We start from the raw sequence: 21,325 nt of genomic DNA, 5'->3' as shown, positions 1-21,325 counted from the left end.
GCAGTGACTCACACTTTCTCACAATTTTAACGCTTGTGAAAATATATGAAAACTTAATAAAAATGACACTGTTTTGTTTCATTGACTGTTTTATTTGATCCTGTCTTGTGTGCACTTCACCCATTTGCTGCTGTAATCCTGTAAATGTCCCTACTGCGGGACTAATAAAGGATTATCTTATCTTATTTTTCAAATTTTACTTACATTTTACAAGAGTTACAACTCGTCTGAAGGCACCCAGAGGCGATGCATTGTGGGAACGTTGTGTATGCAAGTATATATCCTGGCCTTTCTCATGTACACAAAATCCCCACATAGTGTGAACGCAAAACATACTCAGTCAAGCTTATGGCATACTTGGTAAATATAGTATGTTAAAATGCCTTTTTGAGCACAACCGCAGAAAGGGGAAACAGTTTCCTCACTTTTATTGTTCGTTGCAGTCTGCTGCGTAGATTACAAAAACTGTTGTGCAAGACGTGCGAATGATAAACCCGTGTGATACACTTGCAGCCTGGACATGGTGATGAGACAGCTGAGGGTCATTCAGTCAAACATTACAGCCGTGGTGTTGCAGACACCCTGCAGAGATCTGCACTCAACTGATTGCACCTTTCTAGTTTGTTTAATTTCATATTATCCTTCTGATCATATCTCTGAATCACATATTCTGTAATTCATATGCCTTTTATCAAGCTCCTCTTTTATGGAACCAGCTTCCAATTTCAGTCTGGGAGGCAGAGATTAGACTTAAGACTTTCCTCTTTGACAGAGCTTATAGTTAGGGCTGAATCAGGTTCACCTGGTCCAGCCCCTTGATATGCTGCTATAGGCTTATAGCTGCTGGGGGACGTTTTAGGATGCACTGAGTACCTATCTCCTCTTTTTTCTCACCTTAGGGATGAATTTTCATCTCTCAATCACACGTTACTAACTCTGCTTTCTCCCCGGAGTCCTTTTGACTTCACGTCTCATGGGGTCATCGGACCCTATGAGACGGCATAGATCCTATCTGCTGATGGATCATCGAGGTCTGGGTCGTGGAATTCCTGCTACCGACTACGCCACTGTCCTGTTGAGACTCCGCCCACTGTTGAGGCTCCGCCCACTCCTCCTCTCTACCGCCATCTGCCTGATGGATCGTGGAGGTCTCCATCTTGGAATATGCCTACTACGAACTATTCATACACTGTCACATTCATTGAATGTATTTAAACTCTAAATCTGTCCTTCTGTACACATGACATCTATTGCACCTGTCCATCCTGGAGAGGGATCCTCCTCTGTTGCTCTCCTGAAGGTTTCTTCTGAAGGGTTATTTGGGAGTTTTTCCTGATCCGATGCGAGGTTTTGGGACAGGGATGTCTATGTGTACAGATTGTAAAGCACTCCGAGACAAATTTGTAATTTGTGAAATTGGCTATACAAATAAACTGAATTGAATTGCAACAGTTAAGGTTTCACAACCTCTGTGTGCCGTGCTGCTGCTGTCTTCTCCAGAACACGCCTGTCAAAGAGATTTGTAACCTCAGTGAGGCCCTCTTCTGGTTAAAGTTCTTACTTATACTTTTCCATTATGTATTTATGAGTGTTTTAATTTACCTACACACACACACACACATCATTGATACAGTTAATTTGCTATGTTAAGGAACAGGCCATTTCAATCCTTCCATAGTTATCATTGGCGCATGTCTTTATTCCATTAGGGTGGTCTATGCGTCTTCAGACTCAGCCTGGGAGATTTCTTAAAAGCAAAACAATTAAAGAAACATCTTTATTTTCAGTCAAATTGAGTCATGAAATATAAATATTTATTTCTTAGTAATGGTGCTCCTTATCAACACTGTAGTTAAGGGTCACTAACAGGAACCTGAAACAGTTAACAGTATAATAAAATATATAAAACATACATTTGAAAACAGCCTGATTTAGCATTTTTGTCAAAGTGTTTTTACAGTAATAATGATTGTGCTGCAAATGTAAGAAGTCAAGATTGAAAAGAACACCAAATATAAACTGTAAAAAAACCAATACAAAATATATTACAAAACGCATACATTATATACAGTACATCTGCCTGTATATTGACATTTGTGTCATATCCATGAACAAAATGATAACTTAGAGGACACATGAAACAAAACAAGTCAACAATTATTGCTACATACAATGTAGTATGTTTGAAATCACCATACAATGGCAGGTTTAAGGTTTCTTCTCACATCCAGTGAGTTGGTCAGTTGCAGAGCTTGAGTGTTATCTGGCTTTGTGCAGCTCAGGCTGTTCATGTTTCGCTTGGAGAATACGTCAGGAAAGATTGGAAAGTCATCGTCAAAATTCCATTCTTTCCAAATGCGCTGTCTGCTGCTGCATCTGTGAGAGTAAGAAAAACATGTCAATCCTTATGTTTATTATGTTAATGTATTCAAGAAGGGTTAATGCACATTCATTGACCAGCACATGCGTTCATGTAAAGGCTAATTTCCATCTGCTGTGGCAGGTTGATGGCATGAGAAGAAACCTTTACAGCGTCATCCACACAATGAGTCGACACCCAAAACGTGGGGATCTATTTCATGTCCGACTCACCGGATGAATAACATCAGCAAAGTATCTCATGTGGTATTCATCTCCCTTACTGCCATCTGCGCCATCAATTTGGCTTAAGATTTTGATTGGTTTAAAGAATGACTGCATGGAGAATAATATCCAATAACATGGTCATTTTCAGGCACTGAAGTCCTGAAAGCCTTCCCTCTTTGTATGAATCAGAGATGTTTTTAAAACTCCTTCAAAATACACCCACAGTATCATGAGACTCAGTGGGTGTAAAGTGTATCTGTGCATTAGTGTCTCACCGGTTATAAAAACAGGGTAACGGGCCGATATATTCTGGACCTGCAAACGGACCAAACACGTGAGATAGTCGGGCAGATCTCTTGACATGAGGTCACACTCATGATAAGGCAAGACCTCCAATAGTCCAGCTTCTTGGCAAAAGTTGAGGAAGTGTTTCTTCTCCTTCGCCTCGACACTTAACCTGGATGTGAGAAGAGACATCATGTTCAGACAGGAAACCTTTGAGCAGAAAGGATTTTATTAAGTGCTAAATCACCATCAGTCTTTTATAAAAGGATAGAAAACACTGTATGGCAACTGTGTATGAGCTATCAAATCAAATGTAAATTAGTATTATGGAAAAACTGTAAAAAAAAAAAAAAACCTGAAACACCTGGCTCCTGTGTAACCACTCAACAGGGAAGTGAGAAACAAGATTTTGTTGTCGTCATTTTTCCAAAGCTAACCCTTACCTCGCATTTTCTTTCAGCCGCCGGCTGTCTCCGTAGTGCATCATCCATTTCCACTTCCCCGTTCCGCTGAGCTCTTGCAAGATTTCTGACATTTTTTTCAAGTTGCCTTTAAATTTATACAAAATGTATATCATGAGTTTACCTGAACGATGAAATGACAAATATATATATATTGTTTTCAACGTTGCTAGTCAGTACAAAGTGCACATACAAAGGCTGAGGGGCTCCAGCGCTGCCCTGTGGAACATGAGGAAGCCACCCCTCTTGAAGAGCTCCTGGTGGGTGAGGTTCACAACATCATCCGGTTCGTCAATTCCAGCAAACTGCACACCTGGTGACGTCTTCAGCTTCAGCAAATGTGGGACCTGAAATCGCAGAAAGCTCAATTGGTAACTTTTATAAAAAAATCATATTTTATTATATTTGCTCAAAGTATAAAACAGATTATCTGTGGAAAATAAAATCTCCCTGTAGTGCCAAAAAATATGGTGTTTGCAGGATTCCACCCAACCAGAAGAGAAACTACGACGAGAGCCGAGGAATCTCAACACAGCTGTTAATCACGGCTCGGGAATTACCATCAAACTGTAAAACACTAATCAATATGAATCAAGGTTATGTTAATGTGTGCCTATTTTCCAGTGGGCAGTGCTTGGGTTTGGCGTGACCGTTTTCATAAACACTCATTCTACAGCTTAACAGTACACAATATATATGATATATGAAGATATGGGCAATGCTGTAACAAGATATTGATTCATTCTTGATCAACGCTGCCTGGTTTAACAGTTGAATTGGAATTCATAGTTGCTAACAGCCATGACCACTGCGTCAGAGACTCCTCGGCTCCGATTGGTTGTTTTCCTTCGAGTGCGAAGGAATCTTCCAATTGCCATTCGGAGCACTAGGAGGAGGCAAAGGAGACAGATTGTTGCTTCTGTCATAATCTTTTTCACCAGCTGATCCATTACCTCACAAATGTGCTCTGCAATGTCTTCATTCCTGAGGATGATGAGTAGAGATGAAGAACTTTCCTCAGTAAGGAAGAACTGGGATGGCTGTACAGCAGTGTGGCCCTCGGCCTCCAACTGTGCCTTTTTGAAAATCAGGAAAGACATTTCCAAAATGTTACCAACCATTTTACATAAGCTTGTTTTACATACAAATGAATCCCGTCTTGCTTTTAAATATTTTGTGTTTGCAAATATGTAAACGAAAATAACTGGTCAAATAAATGTAGTGATGAAAACACTCAAATATAAAAATAAATATTTTATTGTGACTGCCTCTACCTCACACTGAATGCACCAAATTATGCAAAATCACTTCCATTAACTGAAAATGAAATGGTAGGTCAAGCCCAACATCAACAACGTTAATGATGGCAGAGAACTCGGACGCAAAGAGTGACACTGTGCTAACGGCAACCTTTCGTCATGGAAACATACCACGTAGATATCAGCGCTCAATATCAGACTGGAAACGTAACTATTTAAAAGATGGCTGAGTTGTTTCCAGTAATAATACTATAATAATCAATGAAAATAACATGAAATACAATGTAGCCAACAGGAATTAGCGAACTCTCCAGCCAGCTGACACTTTAATTAGGCTCTTGTCGTGAAAATATGGAGGTATAGTATAGATATCGTCTCAACAGCAATGAACTAGAATGGGCACTCGGTAGAGCGCATACCTTCGCATATCACAAGATTGGGCATTGAATTATGAACATTTTGGCATTAGTTGCATGCCAATTGGACAAAAATGTATCGTGCTATGGTAAAAAAAGAGTTTGACCTTTGACCCGATTGATCCTAAAATCTAATCAAATGGTCCCCGGATAATAACCAATCATCCCACCAAATTTCATGCGATTCAAGAACATTTTGACCTGTTCATGACCTTTGACCTTGACCTTTGACCCGACCGATCCCAAAATCTAATCAACTGGTCCCCGGATAATAAACAATCATCCCACCAAATTTCATGCGATTCAAGAACATTTTGAGCTGTTCATGACCTTTGACCTTGACCTTTGACCCGATCGATCCCAAAATCTAATCAACTGGTCCCCGGATAATAAACAATCATCCCACCAAATTTCATGCGATTCGGTTCAATACTTTTTGAGTTCTGCGAAAGATTTTGACCTGTTCATGACCTTTGACCTTTGACCTTTGACCCGATCGATCCCAAAATCTCATCAACTGGTCCCCGGATAATAAACAATCATCCCACCAAATTTCATGCGATTCGGTTCAATACTTTTTGAGTTTTGCGAATAACACGCATACAAATAAATAAATACACAGCGATCAAAACATAACCTTCCGGCATTTTCAATGCGAAGGTAACCAGGACTCAACCATTCCTAGTCTATTGCTGGTTTTCTAAGTGTAACATTGGTTTGGCCACAAAGTAAGCTAGGACAGAAGAAAGTCAAATAAGGATAATGTGAGGACTAATTTCGAAGAATATTTAGCCATATTTGGAGGAACTGTGGGAACATACTGATCATACAGATGAAGCGCAGGTGAATTGCTTCTTCTTCAGAGGTAGACTGAGAAGTGTGAATGGACATTTTGAAGAAACATCGTCAATAGATATTCTGCAGGTGGAAGTGTGTTGAAACTGGTCTTACCTTGGTTTCCTCAAAGAAGGCATCATCTGACGTCACTAATATGTAGAATCTGGACTTTGTTTTACAGGAATTCTTCACAACTGAATTCAGATTACTGCGAAAACTTTTATCCAGCTCTTTCTTCATTTCATCATAGAAGTCAAAATGGTTGCCAGTTTCAGTCTTTGGGTGACCTCTATCCATTGTGAAGCTCTGAGGTTTGGATGGCACCTTTTTGGCAGCACACGCCTCAGTCATCATTGCCTTGTACAGCCTGGCACACTCTGAAGTCACTCCAGAAACTCCAGGATGTTCCACTGGGTCCCCTGTTCCCGGAGAAATGTTTTGAAGGCGCAAAGTCTTTTCCTTCTCCGTCAGGTCTTTCCTCTCGGACATGTCCACCTTGATTTTCTGTCCAACACGTGGCTGTGTGTTCAAATGTGCGTTCAAGTGATCCACTGAATCCTCCTGCTCCTCTAAACTGCAAAAGTGCACAGTTACAGGACTGGCGCAAGACAAATCCAGTTTGTCAGACGTGTCTAGTTGACCGATGGGTCCGCTCTTACTCCTTTTCAGAAGATGCTTCATTTTGTCTGAGAAGATAAGGCACTCCTGCTCCATCGACGCCACAGTGAGGTCATCTTGTATGCACCTCTGAGAAACCTGCTCCAGAAAAGAATACGATCTCTTCCGGGTGGTGTTATAGACCGTACAAATGAGTGAGCTGTGAGGTTGCAGGAAAAGACCGTCGTCTCTTACGGCACCATCGTGGTGATCTGCATGTGAAGTTGATGCATCAGAGCAGTCTTTCTGAATCATCTGGATGCTCTTTTTAATTGTTTGCCCAATTTTCTCAACTGAACCTTGGTTTCCATCATTGAACATTAAGGAACCATTTTCAGATTTTAAAGACTGCACAGGTAGAGATGATGGAATTTGGTTGAGTTTTGAAATGTCTTGTGACTTACTGTCACGAACATTTGATAACCAACTGCTCTTTGTAGAAAGCTCACTGGCCTCTTGTTCGACCTCATTTACTCCTTCAGAAGTTCTATCGAGACTTTCTGTGTTTCTCACCAAGAGCAAGGTAGTGGGTATGGTGTATGTGACTTTGGGGTTTTCAGTCTGCTTATTTTTGGAGAAATGTGACATTACAGCGTTTTCAATTTGTCTCTCTTTAGAGATTCCTTGATTTTCATCACTCTGACATGGTTTCACTGCCATGACAGGACGCTGACTGTAAGACCGTGCTTCTTGATTTAAATTGTTCTGTGATGTAGTTGTATGTATATCTTGGTCAACATTTGAGTCGATAGCCTGTAAACTCTCAGTAGAGGGACCAGATATGTAGGGTTGATCATATTCTTGCCCTGGGTAGGTTTCCTGTATCGTATCTGTTCTTTCAGAATAGTCTTCAACTGATGAGTCAGTTTGTAGCAGCAACTTAACACCAAGAACTTCCTCTAATTTACTTTTGAACGGGGATATAAGAAAGGGATCTGCCGATTCTGTGTTAATTTCTTGTGAGGTAGAAGCTGACACCAAAGCTGGTGCTGTATCGCTCATTCTCTTGTCACTAGAGTTAAATGAGGTATGGCTTGGAGCAAAGCAAGTTGTGACGTTCTTGCTTCTGGGTTTGACGGATTCATCAAGAGTGAGTTTCATATCAGAGGTTTCTATCTCGCTGGATGCATCACTGTGCCTTGATTTGGAAAGGAACTTGTCTATACTTTGTAGAACTCTCAGAGCTCTTAGTTCAAGATCAGGATGAAGGTCAGGTTGATGGTTGGCATCACAGTTAACTGGAGACCTGTGAGGCATCTCATCCTTCATGGATGTTGAGCTTCTGCTTAGATGTTTCTGAGTCAGAGGATAAGCAGAGCAAGCCAAGTACTCATATGGTTTTTCATCCATAGTAGGGGTGGTGCTTTGGTTGTCAGACTCAGTTCCAGAGTGGTTTGTATTACTTGCATCAATATCTGATAGTAATATTTTGCCAATAGACAGTTTTGCCTTCTGAGTGTCCATTTTTGATTCTCTGCATTCTCCCGTAGGTAGGTCAGTTTCATTGGAGGTAGTTTCACTGATGAATGGTATTTCTTCCTGGACAACTTTTTCACCCTTACTTTGCATTTGTGAATCATGTGGTTGTACGGTATCCTCCCCAGAGGCGTCTATTCCAATAAATGGAATTACAACCATACTATGGATCTTTTCCAATGTCTCATTTGTTTTGTCGATCTGTTTGAGATTGGTTTCTTTAGTCAGTTCCCCTTCAGCTTCACACTGCGGGGAATGAGGCTGATGATGAAATACATTTTTTTCAGTTGTGTTATCAGCTTCTTGGTCTCCTTTAATTGATTTGGTATCCAGATCTTCATGATCATCAGCACTCCAATTGAAGTTAGGCATTGCTTTGTCATTTGTCTGGGAAATAGGCCCGTCTTTGCACTTGTTGTCATCAGACATGGGTAATTCTGGCTTCTGATAATGTACGTTATCTGCCAAACAAATATTTTGTTCTAAACTTTTCTCAACTGCAGGTTCTTCAGGTAAAGGATTCATTTCTGATGGAGGATGAGTAAAGTTTTTTGAAATGGCAAGTTCATTTGTCAACACATTGACGTTTGCACACAGCTTTCTTAACTGCAAAGCATGGCAGGCATCTTCTTTGTTGTCAGCTTGAGGTGGTTGCTCATCCAATAGTGGTTTCGGATGACTCTCTGTGATGCAATCCATCTTTACCGAGTCTGGGCCATCGCACATCATAGGTACTGGTTGAGCATTTAAATCCCTGTCAGTTTGCAGAGGTGAAACGCAACTGTCTTTCTCATCAAGTCCATCTTCTTTTCCAATGTGATCTTCAGCTTTCATCACTTCCATATCATCATTTCCATTTTCAGCCTTGTCTGGTGAAAATGCTTTTGGCTCCTCTGTAGGCAACTGCTTCTCATTTTCCAAAACATTTCCACTGCACACAACACCCAATTCTTCGTTTGTTGGATCCTCATTTGCATGAGTCACTTCTGGAGACAGTTCTACATTGCCTTCTTGATATGGCTTTTCTTTCACTTTCCAGTTTTCCCCATCTTTGGATTCAGTTTCATCGTGCTCATTTGTATGAAGCACATCACCTGCTTCTCTGTTGGAGTCAACCTCATCGTCCATTCCAGATTTGGATGAATCCCTTTCATGTTTTTTTGCTAAACTCATCTCTGTCGATTCTGAATTCCAAATTCTGAATTCCATCCCATCATTACTATCAGTCTTCTTATTGTTGTATCCATGTAACACCTGACTCATTCCTGAAGCCGTTTGATTATTTTCTGGCTGAACGGACACCGTTTCCATTTCTTGTCGTACAGAAATGAGCGTTTCATCCCCTTTACAAGATGGGAGATCGGTATGCTCCAGACTCCCAGCTTTTTCCAATGCGGTAAAAGACGTCTTCTTTTCATAGGCAGTTCTGACATCATTCACCTCATTTATGATCTCTGTGGAGTGTACCATCTGTTTGGAATGCTGGAAGTATAAAAATAAAACAGAATAAGAATTACATCAAGGACAAATAGCATTTGTTCACATGAAAACCGTGATTTTTTCAAGGTTTCTAATGAATACTGTAAATCACAATTAGAAAGTGAACCACACAGGTTTTAAAAAATAATGTAGATATTAAAGCTATACTTCACCCTTAAAATTATCATTGTATATAGAAATGGCAATTTCAGGGTTAACATTTCTTCATGAAGATAGTTGCTGCAATACAAGCAGGTGCATCAGTCATAAACAAAGTACCCATTTTGGCATTAAATGTCCCTGCTTTTCTGTCCACTGATCTATTTTATACCCACCAATCACACAGAACCCTGATACAATAAATACATTCAGTTGGTTAAATCCCTGTAGTACATCAGCAGTATGGTATGCATCACCAGAGTGTGGCACAAGACAGACATGTTGGACACTGTACAGGGCTCTTGGACACGAGTACACAAACATCAATACTCTTTCTAGTATATAGTCTTACAGTGCAAACCATTGGAGGCTTCAGGAGATGGAATGGATGTCCATTAGACTACCCATTGGGTAGGATTAAAAAGAATAAAAGATGGGATTGGATATCTCTCAAGCTCAACCTTACATCAAATGCAGATAATCTTTTGTTGCTCTCCCAGGAGTATGTATTGATTATTGGTTTGCATGGGCGCTGCGTTGTCAGGGACAATAGTTATTGGAAGGGTCTCCCATTGCCAATTGATCCACGTCTCTACACCAGTAAGAGTGATTTGAACACCCTTATGGGAAGGCCAAAACAGGATATAGCCACCGTATCCAGAATATGGTAAATGGGCCACGCTGGGGCTGGACCGTGCCTCAGTCCCCCCTCCCCCTAAAAAATGGATAGTACATGGGTCGTTTGGCAGCAGGCAAAGGCCTTGTCTAGTTGATCACTAACCACTGAAACCAGCAATCAGTATGTGGAATGTTACATTTGGTGGGAGGAATTGAGGCAGAATAGCACCAACTAGACGTAGTTGGGCACATCTCTCAGCTCCTGGATAGAAGCTTGACTCTCATTGTCTGGAGTCATCCAGGGTGCTTGCCTTGTATGCTGATGTGTTAGGAGTATCCCCAATAGAATAAAAGGATAGCCACCATTTTGTTTGTCCTTATGTGCCAAATAGCTTGTCAGAGTGTTTATATCAGATGGTGGTACAGAAGAACCTGGTAGACAAGTCAAAGTCTCCATTGCAGAGACATCTGTTCGGAGCTATGGCCAAAAGGTCTATGCAGATTTCGAGAGGGAGCCTGTGACTGCCATTTAGATGCAGTAACACTTAACTTACTCAAAATCCTAACATTAAATACGTTTATATTGGTAGTCCCTTAATTATGTCAACGATTGTATGTTTTATTACTGCATGGCAAGGAAAAAAACCTGATCATTTAATTTTTCTATATTCAAAATACAATTGGAACATCCTGAAAAAAACCATGAAATGCATAATAGTTTGTCTTTAAAGTAAAATTATGATTGGATCCCAACCTGTATTGCGATTGCCTCCTGTGGTCCCACAGATGACTCGAGTGCGTTTAATGTTTCACTTGCTTCTTTCCGATCAATGGACGCAGAAGTCTCTTTTCTGTTTGCTCGTGGATCCAGCCTGACAATCTCTGCATTGGTGTTTCTTAGTGATAAATCCAAAATCCCAGATTCTTGGTCCAACAGAGAGTCTTCTTTTTTGCTGAAGTCCAAAACTTTGGAAATCGAAGTGTCTGTAATACTTGGGGAATGTGCAAATGAATTGGCCTTGAGCTCAAACTGAGCTGGAGCAGATACCGTTCCAATTGACAAAGAATCACTCTCTTCTGGATATGCGGATGAGTCAACATTAAAGAACCTGGATGTTGACCGGCTGTAGAACAGACCTATCCACATGTGGACAATGAGCCGCACCTCTTCACTGGTGTCTTGCATGGAGAAATCCCAAGAGCTATCAAAGATGTGAAATTAACAAAAATTAGTTCTTTCAATTGTATAAGTGAAGTCAACTTTACCACACATTGAGACCATGACCGTGTCAACTTGATAAAAACAAGTATAGCACTGAAATGATGTGAAGTCTAAAGATACATGTTATACCATTATGTTTAGATTCCTTGTATAAATAAGTAATACAATGTACATACCCATGTAAAGCTCGGACGATAGTTCTATCCTTGGAGTCATTTGAAAACTTGCTGTCCAGATCAAAGTCATAGTCTGCTTTCCATTGCTTTGTGACTTGGATAGATCCGTCCTTGTGAGCAACGGTGCGGGAGTGTCTGAACTTCCTTCTGCGCACCATGTGTTTTTTCAGGTATTCTGGAGTTCTGTGGTTTTGTTCACTCCCGTCTTCCTGTCCGACAGAGGTAGGTAGTGTTTTAATTCCATTGCCATACATTGTCTGGTGATGGCGCAGCAGTCTAGTAGAACCACTTAAAGGGGATACCTGGAAAGGTGTACCTGGCAAACCCAACAGTAGAGAGGAAGACGGGGGCAATGAGTAAGCATGTTCTTTAGATACCAAACCAACCCATTCACTGCCTTCCACAAGATGGTTTGGTGAAGTAGACTCAAGAGGCTGCATGGGTCTAGCAGCAGGCTGTCTAAGCAGAGAATGAAGAACTGACTCTTGCTCAGCATTGGTATGATCTTTTGAAAGTTCACATTTCTTCAAACTTGTCTCAGTTTTTCTTTCAAGTGCTGGGTCTGGTTGTGGTGGAACCTGGTCATTATTGGCACTGAGTGCCAAGTCAGCAAGTAAGCTCAAAGCATCTGTAGATGAGCAAGCACTGTTAATTTGTTCCTTAACAGTCTTCCTGACAGAATTATCCCTAGTACACTCTTTGAATTTTTCACCTGCAATACAAGTTGGGGTTTGAAAATGTAACCACCCTGTGAAGACAAAACAGAGGAGAGAAAATAGAATGAAAATAAAAGTAGCACATTGAAAGCATTTGAAATATACCAATGTATTACTATCAGGAACCGGTCACCAACTTGTACACTATGTAATCGTTTCAAACAAAGGGATTGGTTGAAAATAATCAATAACGCAACTTTTGGGTGCAGATGCATAGGATAGGCAAAATGTAGCACAAGCAAGAAAGCAAAATCAAATGAAGAACGTGCAAAGACGAAGGGCAGCAATAGCATGCTGAGGACAGATGCAGAGGCGACAGATCCAAGAAAATGGTCAGTTAGTTTTGATTGCATGCCAAATACTGAGATGCTACAAATCATACAAAAGAATCATGCAGAAATGTATAGATATGACTTACATTTCTGTTTAACATATTCCGTAGAGATGCCTTGATGCTTTTTGAGCGTTTTAATCCTTCCTTTTCGCGGAAAGATTGGTGGAGGCCTCTGTATGACTTGAAGTTGTTTTTCGAAAATAGTTTGCTCTTGTTGAGTATCTCGACCCTCAGTTCTCTGTATCTGAACTACTGTCTCTCTCGGGGTCAGACCTAATGCATATGCAAAAATAGGGTCAACTGAGAGCATCTTTGAAACTTCCTTGACACACTCATTGGTATCCTGGACACTTGTAATTGCACAATTACTCTTCAGGTTCCCAGCTTGTAAGTCAACTTTGCCCATCTTGAGACAGGGCTCAGTGTCTTGGGCAGCATCTGCAGTCGTTTCCTCTAAGACGAGGAGATCCGTTTTTCTCTTTCCTCGTAGAAGAACTGATTTCAATTTACTCAACAGATATTCGCCCTTTGTTACAATCTTTCCCGGGGAGAGGGTATCAGTGTGTTTTTCTTTAACTGCTTCCGAGGGAGGAGTTGCTGTGCCATCAGTCCTTGAAAAATGCTTCTTACTCTCTGAATTCAAAGTCAATGAAACTGTGCCATCATCTGAACGTACTAAAATACTGTGTTCAGAAATAACATCGTTGACACCATGTCGAAGATGGTTCCCTCCATTGTTGAATGTGGTGGCCTCTGTTTTGCCCACTGTTGTCCCCAGAGTAGGATCGGACTCTTGCACCATTTCATCCGAGTCATTCACAAAGGTATCAAGCAACATTTTTTCAAGACACTGTTCATCTTTTGTAGATTGAAGTTTATCCTTTAAAAACTTAATCTGATCAGCAAAATCTACAGTGCCATGAGGAACCAATATTCTTCCACATTCACTGATGACCGGCTTTAAGTCCCAGCGCTCCGTTTTCCTTCTCAGAGGATAAGCTTCAACGTCCATCAAAATAGTGCTTTCGAAGCTCTGCTGTCCAGGGTCTGTTTCTTCCTCGCCTGGTACTGCTAATCCAACAGAAGCCGAGTTTACCTTTTTATTTATTGATAGTTGTCTAAATTTGCACGTTCGCATTTGTACTTTCCTCCGATCAACATTTGAAGGACGACTGAACTTCGGGTGGCCTGAAGATTTCTTTGCCCGGAATGCCTTCCGACTCTTTAAGTCGTCATCCTTTACTGGCATTTGTAAAGTGGGAGTTTCAACGCAAGCTTTAGATACCTTTTTCCGACTCTTGTAATGTCCCCTGCGTCCCCTCCGTTTGTTTTTTGTGAATTTAGGGCAATCCCAAAACTTTTTGGGTGCAATATTCTCCTCCTTCAGACAGTTCACTTCTTCCGTTTGTAATTTGGCTGTTGAAAAACCAGAAAGCTGAAAGTCATTTAGCTTTGTGGCAGACACAGTACCAATCCCAATTAAACCCTCATTAGTGATAGTTTGCTCGGCCGAAGTAATGCTGACAATCAGCTCTGCAGGAAGGTCATCTGATGTAGAAGGATTCAGGAGATTTTTTGCCCCAATGTCATTAGTTAAATTTAGCACTCTCAGCTTGGATTTGCCAGTGTCTTTGGTTGCATCTCCAACTTGCACATCACCTGGTACAACATTTTGTGGCACACTTGTGAAGTCAACTTCTGCATTTGTTATACAACTGTCCACAGGTGTTTCACCGTTTACAGGAGATCTCTGGACTGTCAACTGGTCTTCTGACTCCTCCATGCTATCAGGTTTGGCTGGTTGCTCCTCAGGAGATGACAGACAGATGTAGACATCATCATCAAGGTCTTCCATTCTCTCCTCTTGTCCAGCTGCCAGGATTTCTGAAGCATTGGACACTGGCAGTTGAAAAGAGTCTGGTTTGTTCAGGTATGACCTAAACCTCTGCCATGCCTCGTTAGTCCACTCCGGAGAAGAGTAGAGGTGCTTGTGGGCCTCAGGCACATCATATTGATCAGGAAAGATGCTGACTTCTCTTGTGGGACTTGATGCCAACCCAGGATTTATCAGTGCTGCATAAGTCTGCATATGCTGCATCAACACTTCACAGAGTTCTTCACTTTGGTCGAAAGGTGTTTTCTCAACTTCGGCCTCTGCATAACTTAGCACCGGTAGAATCTTCAGGATTTCGGATGACAAGGCAACCTTTCGCTCTCGAAATTTAGTGTCTGTAAAAAATGGAGCAAGTGTACCTGTTAAATCTTTGCTTTGTATTTATACAAAATATCAACATCCACTGTTAACATAGGCTGTAATCACCTCTCTGTATGACTTGTGAGTTTGGAAACACAAACATGCCTTGCAGGACATCAGTAGCACTGGACCCAGTATCTGAAAAAAACAAAGCAAAAATGTTTCAATATAGCCTATATGAAGTTGAATCATGTTTGTTAAAAAGAGATAGAAATCAACAAAAAAAATTAAACCGACAGCATAGTGCTCCGTCATCATTTTAATATCTTACCATCATATTTGAGGAAATGTGAGGAGTCCAACAGGATGAGAAAACCACCATCATTCAGCTGAATAGTGAGAGCCTGTGTGTGAATAAGCATGTTTGTCAGTTTTAGGATGTTAGATCGCAAGTAAATTCAACAAAAACTATATAACTTAGCACAATAAAATATATGATGTAAAAAGGAGACGGACTGTTGTAAAACATAGGACATTTCCAGTGCGGAAGACTACACAAACTAAACAGAGAAAAATTATGAATTTTGTAAAAATCAATTCATAGTTGTTTATGAATTGATAAAAAAACACCAATCAACAGCTTGGATCAATTGTGTAAATGTTAGGGTTTATCTTGTTTTCTGCCTTTTATAGGAGTTTAAATGGTATACTTTTGGTTGCTCACAACTAGACAAACCAAATAAAATTAATTATTAATAATTGTGATGCATTTTTGTGACTATTGTTTGACATTTCATGGAATGACTGAATAAACACTGCAATCTCTGGATGACGACAAACTCACAAGATCTTTCTCCTTGATCTCCCGCAGAAGTAAAGAGAGAGAGTGGTTCCCCTCAACCTCAGAAGACACCAACTCACACAGACTGAAGTATAAGCCATTCAGAAAGACTAAAAGACATAAGAAAGAGCCAAACTCATGAATGAAATGTTCAATAAATCAACGAATTGTATTGAGGCATTCCTGAAAGATGTGTAATATGGCTGATTTTTTTCAAATCTCTCAAAGCACACCTTCTCCAGTAAAGCAGGTTTCAAAGACCGCCCTTGGCAGTAGCTGTTGCAGGTTCAACATGGAAATGGCTCTGCTTATTTCAACAACGGGTGGCCTTAAATGGAAAGAAAAGACAAAGCGCAGACAATATGTACAAAATAATCTAAATTATATAAGACATTCACGAACAAAAAATGTGTTCATTTTCTATGTGCACATCTTAACTTACAGTACGGCAGGGATCAAGGCCCCTGCTGAAGATTGCAGCCCAACCTCATAGACCTGAGGGCCTATTTTAAGCTGACCCCTCCACGGAAAGTATTGACAAACTGGAGCACAAAAAAAAGATGAAATAAAACAAATATTTTAACAGTTGTAAGTAAATGGATATCGTTTTAGAAAATTGCAGTGTGTGTGTCTATATATATATATATATATATTCACTAGACAGTAGCTGTATATGAGCTGTTTATTGTGCCAAACCTCTTGGAAGTACTATTGTATTTTTGTCATCAATATATATAGAGAAACAATAACTTTGTCTTTAATTACATGATACTTACAGAGTTTTTTCTCCACACTGAAAAGACAAATCAGGAAACAATTAATCAATGCGACTTCAATTCCATTTTACAGAAATTTAACATAGCTGAGTTGCTGAAGTAAGTACCTTTTCTCCTGTGGTGCTTCGAGTGTTGCTTTAGTATCCGTATATGAGAATGATACAATGGCAATAGGACAGGCAGCACTGGGAGATTGAGTCGACACATTTCTTCCATCATCTAGCAGCTCATACATGTAATACTGCAGGGAGAAAACAAGACACACTTGAGCTGCCTGGTGTGTATCCTCATGCTTTGCTCATCAACATGTCGATGTGTCAATACACTGATTGCTAAGAAAAACAAAGTACAATCAATGCATGTGTTTTCCATCACTTGCTAAATGCCTCAACTTACCTGAGTTCTCTCAAAGGCAAGAAAAGAGCTGGTTTTGGAAGATACTGAAGGCAACTGTTCGGACATATGACAGTCAAACTCCACAGTGGGCGCAGTGAATTTCTGGGTGTAGTTCTCTAAAACCCTTTTAACTCTACCCTGTTGGTAACAACAAAAGGACAATAATGTTATTCATTCATATATATATATTTTTTGTAAACTGACGACAATTTATGTCTCCGTCCCAATACCTTTGTCAGCCTGATGATTGCAATGTAGCCAGACTTCCCATGGTACCAGCGGTTAAGATCCAGACAGTCAGAGTACATTGATATGTACACACCTGAGTAAACACACACAAAATTAACTTCATGGGAGTTAAACTATAATAACTTCAATGTGCTTTTCCAAATGACTGAATGTTTTACAGCAGCAACGCCACACCCTGAAAGACAAATGTGTCACAGCTGACAAGGACACACCATTACCATCTGAATGGCCTCACCCACTGCCAGTTGAACTATTAACTCAAAACAATTTTACATTATGCCATTATGAATTAATTTCTCTCCACTAAACAAGAGATTTAAAGATAAAAAATAAAGTCCAAGAGTGAAAACTTTGATACTTTAGGAAAAAGTTTACTCGCACTAATAATCAAGCTCTTAATTCTTATTTTCCAAAAGGCAAATCAACCAACTGTATTGATTCCAGAAGGAGAAAGTACCTCTAATGCTCACCAGATGATAGGATGATAATAGTTACTTTCACTACTATCTTGGTGAGGATTTTATTAAAAAATACATTTGCATATGAATGCACATACATAAGAAACCTGACAATGAGAGCATTGATTCAAGTTCTCACAGGTAGCAAGACGAGGAATCTTAACAAGGCGTCAAATATAAAACCTGGTTGGCAGGTTCGGGGCGTCTTTTGAACTCCCTCACCAGCACACAAAGTGCAGAAAGTTACATCATAGAAAAGAAACAGACTGTATAACCCTTCAAAATGTCTCTTTTGGTCATCAAGAAAAGCAGTGGTAATGTTAAAAATAAATGTGTCTGATACGTGAAGGTATTTGAGGAAGTCTGTCATAAACACAAACAGAGAAGAGGCACGGCTGATAAGTGCAACCTAACTTAACCCTGTGTTAGGCTGTTGCATTCAATAACATGAGACACAGTGACGCTATTATTTTCATGCGCAGTTTCATACCACCATTTACAAAAAAACAAGGACGTTGAATAATAAATATAATATTAGCGAGGAAACATTCAAAATGTGTAGTTATAAAGCAAAACATCATAGAAAATATGTTAGTTTAAGTAGATCAATTTCACAAGGAAACAGCTCGAGGGAAACTTAAATTAAATGTTGAGTTCCTATCCTGTGGACCAACATTTAGTTTCTGTTTCACAGCAAAAATCTTCCACTTTCATTTGTATACATTCTTAAAGTTATTTAACTTGCTTTCACTTTCAAAAGGCACCAGTGACCCAGACTATCAAGATGGACCTTTCCTCAGCTCGATCTCCATTAGATACTTTGGACAGGCTGCATGCATGAACAAAGTCCTGGATAAGGCTGTCAAGATAATAACTTTAGATAAACCATTTTTATTAAGAATAGTTTATTGTAATTATTTTGACTTGAAATCAAGTAACCATGTTATATTTTACAAAAACTGTTGTTTAGATCTCTAGGTCTCCACTGCATTGTAATATGACCTCTAGGTTGGTCGTGGCAGTGCTCTCAGTAGTAAAATGTCGCTGTGACCTCACTATGGGTTTACATAAGGCAGTATGAGAGAAAAAACATAAATCCCCATTAATTACCTTTCGAGGGATCTCCAAGAGTTGTACATGTGCTGTTCCCAGGGAGCACACCAGTTTCACTTAGTGCATTTGCCTTCAAACAAATACAAATGAGCATAAATCACTGAGATTTGTTTAGAGCATGATGGTTCTCATGTGTGCCAGTGTTTTTACCTGGTTGGTATCTTCAAACAGCAAAAACCCATAAGATTCCTTCAGATCCTCCTCTGAATAACCTACTTCTCTTCTCTTTTCTCGGAAAGCATTATACTGATAAAAGAGAAGTAAGAAGACACCGTTTTGAAAGCTGGAACACCCTGTGACACTAATAATTAAATGTGATCATATTCAAGGTTAACCATTACATGTAATGACGTATAAATGTTGGTGAATGCGGAATATTATTTGGACTGACCTTTTCTTCAAGTGCTGGATTTTGTACCAAGACAGCAGACGTGTACCTGAAAGACTGTTTTGACTCCTCGTACAAATACGCACTTTTAAGTGGAGTCAAAATACTGCTTTGAAAGACGTCACATCCTTCTGAGACAGGTACTAAAACACCTGGAAGTAGACAAACCGAAATACAATCATTAGCATTACAGGCGATAATTTACAACATTACGTTGTCGCTTTTCTTCAAAAAGGAAAAAGTTTCACAAGGCTAGGACTCTGTGTACCCTGAGACACGACACCTAATGCTCGCTTCCTTCTTTTAGTCTCCTCATACAGCATCAGTCGGTGTATATACCACAAATAGTTTGATGGGCAATATATATTCGATGCACATTTCTTGTTAATCCTAAAGTGAAAGTTACACGCGGAGGACAGAAGAGAAGGAGAGAAAAAAAAGCTCGTCACCTTTACTCGAGGTTCCACCATTCCCACTTTCCATTGCTGACTACTTATGAAATCTGTCGTTCTCCCTTCGGCCTTCGTTGAAAACAGTTGTCTCTGTCGTTAAACATTGCAGACGACATATGAAGTCCCATGAGTCCTGCGTCCGGGAAGCCTTTTAAAGTAACTTGAGCCTTCGCCGCAATTTCCACTGACATGTTAATGCGACAACCAGGAAGTTACAGAAAATAAGCACCAGCCTGAACGCAGAGAAAGAAAAACATCCACTTAAATCCACTCATATCGGGCAAAACGTCCTTTTAACGAGGACAGATCCTCGGTCTTCACACAGGGGTGGTCCGCGCGTCAACAGTACCTTATCGAAATAGAAACAGAAACCCATCGAGGGGTAACCTCCATCTTGAAAGTCTCCACCAAACTGGTCGTGTTCGTGAAGCTAGCCTGCGCCTGCGGTTCTCTTCTCCTGTGCGTGTGTGTGTGTGTGTGTGTGTGTGTTGTTCTCTTCTCAGTGAATAATTAATGATTGCTAGCTTTCAAACGAACTGACATCGAAGAGAAGACAACCCGTGTTTCTACCCGTCACACAGCCTGTTACTTTATGGTTCTGGTTTTGATTACACAATAAATATACAGTATGGTCACTGCGTTTGTGTGTGGCGTAACTCTTGAGCTAGTGGGTGAAGTTGGGGTCCGGGCGAACTGCTAACACAGGATTTCCAACACTCACACAGAGAGAGCACCAAACTTTTAGTTTAATTTCTGTATTTATGGAAAGAAACCGTGAGCCGACAACATTTGGATTGAAGACCATTATGCCGGTGTTTGTCATAACTTGGTGGGAGGTTATTGTTCGGTGACCCAATGTCCCAGTTTTTCCTGAGTGTCCAGGGTCCGGACAAATATCTATAAAAACACCATAAATGTCCCTGCCAGTAACAACTTGTACTTTTTTTGCACCACGATAAGAATGATGTTTACCATGTTCTGCTAGATAGCAATAGACAATAGCACACCTACATAAGTGTGCGTACATAAATGGTCACCCCTGGTTTAATGGCCTTTAAAACACCATTAAACAATGTTTTTAATGTTTTAAATTAGAGCGTAATACAAAATGGTTTACTATTGCCAAACCAAGTGAAAATCAGAAAGACCCCTATTTATTAATATCTTAGCAGCTTTACACAATGTATACATGGTGTTGGTCTCTTCGGTGTAGGTTGAGTCTTGTGGCTCTCACTGAGAAAACCATAAACTGAGTGGATGTCGTCTCTGTGATGTCCCCCGTAGGTGTCGGAGGAGCCTTGTGAAGTTTAAAGTATTTGGCTGTTGTCAAAGGAGAGAGCTAACGGCAACGACAGTCACTCAAAACAGCCACGCCCTTATTTACGACTTTATATAATTAACATGGGTGAGTTTAATACAAATTCCCCCACTCCCCTAGAGTTGTCACGATTGAGGAAAATAACAGTAGACAGACAAACAAGTTTTTCTTTGTGCCAGCCTGTATATGGTATTATTTCTGCTTCAACGAAGATCGATTCGCGTTCAGAGCCAGCCTCAAGTGGCCATTTGAGGAACTGCAGTATTTGGAACTGTTGGTTTAATTTCTCAGCACCTGGAGGCAAACATGGATTGCATGGACTTGCAATAATTTCTCCCATAGGAACATTAAGTGTGTTAACTTGGTACAGATCATGCTGCTAGTTCATAGAAACACTCTTCAGATACAAAGGTAATGTTTTTGACATGATGTCAAGTTTTTTTTCACATCATCTGTTTA

The 21,325-nt window shown here is 40.2% G+C and overlaps 1 protein-coding gene across 3 annotated transcripts; it reads right to left on the bottom strand.

Moving 5' to 3' along the window:
* Positions 1 to 1,763: 1,763 nt before the first annotated feature.
* On the bottom strand, positions 1,764 to 19,969 carry tasor2 (transcription activation suppressor family member 2). 3 transcript variants are annotated; one of them, XM_056416765.1, is made up of 23 exons: positions 19,546 to 19,969; positions 19,100 to 19,248; positions 18,859 to 18,954; positions 18,706 to 18,778; positions 17,119 to 17,210; positions 16,889 to 17,026; positions 16,600 to 16,733; positions 16,493 to 16,509; positions 16,159 to 16,258; positions 15,950 to 16,044; positions 15,720 to 15,826; positions 15,207 to 15,279; positions 15,002 to 15,073; positions 12,766 to 14,910; positions 12,344 to 12,379; positions 11,632 to 12,259; positions 10,988 to 11,435; positions 5,959 to 9,459; positions 4,286 to 4,408; positions 3,526 to 3,679; positions 3,315 to 3,420; positions 2,862 to 3,043; positions 1,764 to 2,376 (listed from the first exon to the last, which is right to left on the bottom strand). In XM_056416765.1, exons 1-23 carry the CDS (start codon positions 19,577 to 19,579, stop codon positions 2,288 to 2,290), a joined length of 8,592 nt encoding a protein of 2,863 aa, XP_056272740.1. In that variant the 5' UTR covers positions 19,580 to 19,969; the 3' UTR covers positions 1,764 to 2,287. The 3 variants fall into 3 exon arrangements, with proteins under 3 accessions (XP_056272740.1, XP_056272738.1, XP_056272741.1); XM_056416763.1 differs by having other exon boundaries at positions 11,632 to 12,379; XM_056416766.1 differs by lacking the exon at positions 12,344 to 12,379 and having other exon boundaries at positions 11,632 to 11,947.
* Positions 19,970 to 21,325: the final 1,356 nt, after the last annotated feature.

Source organism: Pseudoliparis swirei, chromosome 6 (assembly GCF_029220125.1).
Source record: "Pseudoliparis swirei isolate HS2019 ecotype Mariana Trench chromosome 6, NWPU_hadal_v1, whole genome shotgun sequence".
Classification (NCBI taxonomy): domain Eukaryota; kingdom Metazoa; phylum Chordata; class Actinopteri; order Perciformes; family Liparidae; genus Pseudoliparis; species Pseudoliparis swirei.
The sequence above is the reverse complement of the archived record's forward strand: the minus strand, read 5'-3'. Positions and strand labels throughout refer to the sequence as shown.

Excerpts from the sequence above, each read along its gene's own strand:
- tasor2 (XM_056416763.1), bottom strand. The coding sequence starts at position 19,579 with ATGGAAAGTGGGAATGGTGGAACCTCGAGTAAAG. Across the intron at positions 14,911-15,001 it reads CTCACAAGTCATACAGAGAG|ACACTAAATTTCGAGAGCGA; the intron begins GTGATTACAGCC and ends CATTTTTTACAG. Across the intron at positions 3,044-3,314 it reads CGGCTGAAAGAAAATGCGAG|GTTAAGTGTCGAGGCGAAGG; the intron begins GTAAGGGTTAGC and ends TCTCACATCCAG.